We start from the raw sequence: 7291 nt of genomic DNA on the forward strand, positions 1-7291 counted from the left end.
ATCTAAAATAACATAGAAGTAAGGTCTTCAAATTTGACCAAACTCAACGTAGGACCGAGATCTGCGCCTTATCAAACTATTCTATATCGGCAACATATGAGCAGACATGGAGGCATATCATGGTGCATATTGTACCAATCGTCGATATGCGCTTGAATTATGGTATTACAAAACTTGCAGTAAATAAACATGTAGCCATAGCACGGTTATTTCTGAAAATTCTCTCTTTCTTTTGGTAGAACGGATAAATTAAATTAAACAAGTATTAGTATAGCTGTAAGAATTAGCAAATAAAATATTGAACAATGAAGCAGGAAGATGTATCCTAGAATCCATAATATTGATTTTGTATGATTGGCCACATAAGGTGCTATTCAGTCGGAAGCATTATTGGCTTCCCTATATATATATATATATGAGAAATCTTAAATGAAAGCAGAGAATGCAACAATCGCCAGCGATCCATGAGAAAAGGTCGAAGTCTGATTTCAGCTAGCAATGGATCAGAAAGCCATCTAATAACTGTCTGGAAATCTTCGTCCCAACAAATATTAGTTTCCCACAAAGCTTGAATAACATAAGATAGTTTTTCCTATGCTACATGCAATTTACAATTGGAATAATCATGCCGTAGATCTTAACATGCCATTTGCAGCCACAAAAGCACCACAAAACTTTTGATAAGAAAGCTTGCTCCACCAAAAAGACCTCTCTCCTGCACTCGTCCAATTGATCTTATGGGAATAGAAGGGTGGTGGCTTCCAAGTAAAGTAAAAGACATATAAGACATAGAAACTGCCGGAGAAGAGTCATAGATTGCCTTTATTATCAAAGTACCGTCTGAAGAAGTATTATGGAGAAATTTATGAGCTTGTAAGGAAGCCTTTAGTAAAATAAATCAAGCACTCGATCTCAAACCTTGAAAATATGCTCATTCTGTGCCAACCATATACGACAATCAATATAACAAATTAAAACTACTTTAGATTATCCCGCATTAGAAGAAGATCTATCTCTAATAATCTGAAGAAACTCATTCAAGGATAAAGAAGAAAATATCGATGAATCCATAACTGGGCCATTCTCTATACTTGTGCTGCCATATGATATTGGAGTATAACATCCTGAATAGACTCCTCTACATTTAAGTATAAATCACAATCACTAGGTATGTGAAATCCATGCTGAAGCAAAAAAAATTTATATGGTAGACGATGCTGGGCAATTTTCCACATAAATAATGAGATCTTGGGATGAACACGTAACTTCCAAACCCAAGTAGTGCTATGATTTGGTTGAGGTGTAGATAAAAAAAGTCTATGGAAATCAAATACTTTGATAATCAACTCAGAAGATGGACCCCAACTCAATCTATCACCACAATCACCGATCGGAACTAGAATAGATAATACTTTAGCTACTTGTTCTTCAAAAAAAAAATTACATAATAAGTGGCTGATTCCATCTCTTTCTTCAAAAATCATAAAATTCTTAACCATAAGACCTTGTAATGTAGCAGTATTAATTAATAGGACAGGCCACCTAGACAAAGAGAAAAATGATATCTATGGATCATGTAATACATCAATAGACATATCGATCGTTGCCAACACACCATCTAATACTAAAATAAATAACAGGGGAAAAAGAGCATATTTTCTTCCAAATTGGTGAGGCAGATAGAGAGTACACTGGATAAGACATAAGAGACCAGAAGCTATATTTTGCCCTCATGAAAGAACTCCAACATCTATCATGCATCAAAAGAAACCTCACAACATGCTTAGCCATGAGTGCCTCAGGCCTAGCTATCAACGGAGTTTCCAAATAGGTTTTTTACATATATATCCTTCTAAATATTAAAATTTGCATGAATACCATTTCAAAATTGATATTTGCATGTATACCCTTATAAAATACTTGTTTTCCATGTATACCTTCCATTTTTCTTTTTTCTTACATATATGCCCATCTTATCTAACGCCGCTAAATTTAAAATTAAAAATGACTGAAATACCCGTAATAGGTAGATGTTCAAAAAAAAAATTTTGATACGGGTATATATGCAAATAATACTTTGTGAGGTATTCCTGTAATTTTACATATTTATGAGGGTTTACATGCAAAAAAAATCTAATTTTATTTTTTCTATTTCAACCTGTTTTAGTTTTCAATGAGATCTGTTAACTTGTTACCCAATTAGAAATAAAAAGATATTTTTATAATTTTAATTAATTTTTAATTTAAATAAATATATTTTTGGCTAATTACGTTAACTGAATCGTTATGTCAAAAGCATTCATACAAAAATAGAGTTTTGTGAGGGCAGACAAGTAAATATCAATTTGGAGGGCATTCGTGCAAATTTTAATATTTAGAAGGGTATTTATACAAAAATCTAAATTTTTTTTACGTGTATACCCTCCTAAATATATGAAATTACATGAATACCCTCTAAAATTGCTATTTTCATGTATACCCTTATAAACGTTTCTTTTTATATGTTTACCATTAATGGTATTTTCATCATTTAATTTTTAAACCGTTAACTTTTTAACGGCGTTAGATGGTATGGGTATACATACAAAACAAGTATTTGATGAGGGTATACATATAAATATCAATTTGGAAGGGTATTCATACAAATTCTAATATTTAGGAGGTTATATACGCAAAAAGCTCTTTTCAAATTGGTGAGGTAGATAGCGACTAGACTGGATAAGCCATAAAATATTAGGAGCCATATTTTGTTCTCATGTAAGAACTCTAACATCCATCATGCATCAAAAGAAACCTAGTAGCATGCTTAACCATGAGTGTCTCATTCTTAGCTATCAAAATAGGAATACCCAAACCACCATCATGAGGATATTGACACACATAGTCCTAAGAACTTAAACGCACCCTTCGAGAATTATCCAATAAGCCCCCAAGAAAATTCATAATTATTTCAGTATACCTTTCTTGGGAGAATAATATAATGAGATATTAAATAAATAGAAAGAGAAGATAGAGCAGACTTAATAAGAGTAACTCTACCCATCATAGAAAAAACCTTCCACTTCCAACCCTCCAATCTATCCAAAAATTGTTGAATCAAATCTTTACAATCCACAAAAGTCGGCTATTTACCAGAAATAGGGATTCCTAAACATATCCACGTGCGATGATTCTCTAATATGTAGGCAATTCTTAATACCTTGGTGTTAAGAGTTTAACCGTTAGACTAAACTTTACCACTAACTTCTCAAAATTCATCCTCTGACCCAAAACTTTACAGTAATCTTTAATAATAGAAACTAATACCATCACATGAGACACGGTGGCATGAATAAATAATTTGTAATCATCAGTAAAGAGAAGGTGATAAATAGTTACCCTGAATGATCAGGCTAATACATCAATAAACATGTCATGCATGTTTTTGCATTTGAAGCTTTATGTCAAATATGGGATTAAAAAATTCCTAGGATGACTTTATTTTTGATTCTTTTTTTGGTGAGCCTTATTTTTGATTCTTTAAAAACTAACAACGGCTCTGTTATCAACCATTTCAAAGAAATGACTAAACAATAAACTCATATTAAACAAGTTGGTGGGAATTAGCCTGGAATCTAATGAAATTAGTCATGGTTCCACGAGTCTGGACTTGCTCTGCCCAAGAATTAGCTTAGGTCGGGTGGGGATTGATTAGCCCATTCTTTTTGTTTTGTTTATTTATTATATATAATTTTATTTTATGAAAAATGACCTGGTTTTGGGCTCCAACGACCAACCTAAGAAGTTGTTTTTTTTTTTTTTAACTTATCAAAACATAAGTATGCTAGTTGTCCATAGATAGAAAGTCATTGTTCGCACCATTGTTTTGTCACTCAAAGGACTTGTTTGGTTTGTAGACAAAATAGGAGAGGAAGTGGAGTCAATAGAAACAGTTTAATTAAAATTTTTAAAAGAGAGGTGAAAAAATAGTATCTCCATATAAATAAGATTTTCATATTTTAAGAAAAAAAATCATATAAGATATGAAAAAGTCTAATTCCCACGTGCTAGGAATTGGAATTTTTTTTTTTCAAAAATACCTTTAAGCATTTAGATAGAATGGGGGTAAGGTTTTCCTTTTATTAAAGACATAACAAGAATTTTATAAAACTTTTCTAACAAAGTAGATACTCAACCAAATATAAACCATTCTGAAATGTGCTATTTTTTCATGGTCAACCAAATATACCAAAACTACTTTCTCAAGCATTATATACCCATACAATAACTTCTCAGAAAAAATATTCTAGTGAGGGAAAAAAAATCCTAGGAACCAAACAATTTCAAAGAGAGGGTAATGGCATGTATGGGATCCAGGTAGCTTCATCAAGTAGCAATTTTTCAAGAACAACTAAGCTCCAAATATAGAGGAATCAAATTCCAACCTCTGCAATGCTCTGCAAGGTTGGTCTCCATTGTCTGTGCCTTGACACACTGCCACCACTGCTGCTAATGTCAATGTTGCTATTGCCCACCTGATGTGTCTCCTCTTCTTCTTGTTTTGCTTCCACCATCTGCCAAAAGAATACTGAATGATCACCGCTGCTTCAACATTAGACAACTTTGAGAAACTAAAGAAAGATCTCTTAAGAATCGAAGGCCTCCAAACCATCACACTCTTCAAATTGAAAGGAGCTGTTTTTTAGACATCTGGGAAAAAGTTGTGAAGAGACACCCCACTTAAAGTAGGTGAATCCAACTTTTCTTTAGACTTCAAAAGTATGATTTTATTTTTTCTTTAAATTCAAAATTTTAGATTTAGGAATTGAGCTCTCTTTTTTAATTTTAAGTAGGTACTAAATTATAGAGGTAGTTTGAAGATTTCTCTCGCTTAATTCAGTTTGATGCCCTAGGTTATACCTATTTTTGTTCTATTTAGTTTGCTCCTCAGGGTCTTTGACCTCACGATTCATCAACAAAAAAAAAAGTTAGTTTGAAATGGAACGCTATAACATAACAAAGAGAGAAAAGTCATGAATATAAAAAATCCTATTAAAATAAAAAAATTTAATCACATGATTTAAGATGTTTTATAAAATTTTGTTATACAATCTTGAGAGAAAACCAAGCATGCTATTATGGTAATTCCAATTTCTACACCAAATAGATTCGGGTTAATTTATGATTCTATCTAGCCCCAATTCAGTTAGGGCTTGTGCCCCGTAGGTTAATTTAATCTAATTCAACCATGAAAATCTCTAAGCTCAATATTATCATCGAATACCCTAGTTCTTAACCTCCACTGAGGTTTGAAGAGGAGACCTCTTATTTGGAGAGAAGTGTGCTAACCAGCGAAACTAACGGCTATTAGCACTGCATTTAATTACTCAAATTGGGTATTAAGGTGCTCTATTTGTTGGTCAAAAGCTCGAAATTAAAGTTGATCATGTATTTGTCGACAATGTTAGTGGTAACAATCCATGTGAAAATCCTTTTTTTTAATCTGTATCATTATTAATTTCTTTTAAACAGAAATATAACACTGTACTTTCTTTCATCATATATTGGACCTGAATCAAGATCTAAACCAACACAGCCGAATATATTGGGTTGGGTCAGTCATATTTGACCCAGCCTAGCCTGAATGACTTGACAGGTCTAAAATACTGTCCTCATATACCATCTGGTTACTCCATGGGTGCAGTTTGCTCTGAAATCATGATTCAAAAGAAAACTAGGTTGGCCTTCAGTCATACTCCCATTCAGACCAGGTGCAGGCCTTATTAACATCAAACACTAAAACCTTGTGCATATTATGTATCTTAATTTCTATTAAAAATTCAAAAACTCAAACAAATTATTACGTATGCATGACGTGTATTGGATAATCATGGAGAAAAGACATCCAATTTGGACAAAATCATACCAAACTGGTTGGATCCAGTTAAAATCCTATCTTATATATCCCTATAAGCAAATAAGGTCTATATTCAAATTCTATTGCACTTACCGGATTCATTTGGGTTTGATTTCACATCCGATATTTAATAATTTTACAGTATTTACCTAAATTTATTGGTTTTAGTTGTAACTCTCTTGATACCTTTACTTGCATCACAAAACAACCTTACACTATGGTGAAAAATTATTTAATTATTAAAATGTTCATACCTCTAACAATATGTGCGCATTTATGACTAATTAATATTCACTTAATAGAAGTACCAAACAAACAATCACTCAATTGGACAAAAATCATATATTAACCATCAAAGATTCAAATCTTCATATAAACCCTAAATCGAGAAATGCCTCTCTTATGTGTGCATCAAGTGCGTAAAAAATAAAGTAAATAATGTAATAGAAAATTGATGTGTGTGTTCGTGTGCAAGCATGCATGTTGAAATTATGAAATTTTTGCGATCAATATTATCTAGTTTTTGTTCTAAAATCCGATTATATTATTTTCGGATTTAACCTTGTATTAGTTTCTAATATCTAAGCACCAATTACTGGGCCAGATTAGCTGGCCTTCAGCCTCCATATCCATCACGCTACATGGTTCCAGCTACACTTTATTAATATCGCTACATCTTGTTTGACGTTTATTGTGTGACAGAGACAAGATACTGTCACAAAACGGAGACCAACCATGACTTGTCTCAGAAACCGTGAAATTCTCCCATAAATATTAAAGAGATTTACCATAGAGCAAGAAGAATTCTCTTGATTAGAATCTCCATCACCAATATCACCATCTGTACCTCCTCTTGCCTTCCTCTCCCTGTGATTGTAACTCTTTCTTCTATTCTCTTGCTTCGACATGAGAAACTTATTCAGCCTAACTTTCTTCCTTGATCCAAACTCTCTCAACACCTCTACAGCGTCAAAATTAAAGGAAAAAGTGAACCCATAAATATCTAGAATGAGAGAAAAATTAATGATTAACCTTCGAAGCTAACCTTCAAAGCTAATGAGGTGGTAAACATGGCCGATAAGGAGTGTGTCATCCGGTCGGAGCAACTTAAGATGCCTCACCGGCGAGTTGGATGCCGAAGACATGGTGGTGACGATAACGGCGACGTAGTAGCCAGGGTTGGCTGCCATCACCTCATTGGCCTTGAGCTGCCAGTGAACCCTCTCCAACCTCTCACTAGGATGCTGGATCACCACCGTCGCCGCCTCCGCCGCCTGGCAATTCCCCATATCCTTCTCCTTTGTTTCTCTTGCCTTCAAAAGATATCTCTATAGTTTTATTTTTTAACCTCTGGGGGGACTTGGAGGAGACATTATAAATAGAGTAGAGGAGGGA

General features: G+C 33.6%; 1 protein-coding gene across 1 annotated transcript; it reads right to left on the bottom strand.

The window, feature by feature from the left end:
* Positions 1-486: 486 nt before the first annotated feature.
* LOC120106046 lies at positions 487-7291 on the bottom strand. Its single transcript, XM_039118893.1, has 4 exons — positions 6942-7291; positions 6685-6857; positions 4425-4553; positions 487-840 (listed from the first exon to the last, which is right to left on the bottom strand). Exons 1-4 carry the CDS (start codon positions 7183-7185, stop codon positions 829-831), a joined length of 558 nt encoding a protein of 185 aa, XP_038974821.1. The 5' UTR covers positions 7186-7291; the 3' UTR covers positions 487-828.

The sequence above is a fragment of the Phoenix dactylifera genome, unplaced genomic scaffold (assembly GCF_009389715.1).
Source record: "Phoenix dactylifera cultivar Barhee BC4 unplaced genomic scaffold, palm_55x_up_171113_PBpolish2nd_filt_p 000438F, whole genome shotgun sequence".
NCBI classification, from domain to species: Eukaryota; Viridiplantae; Streptophyta; class Magnoliopsida; order Arecales; family Arecaceae; genus Phoenix; species Phoenix dactylifera.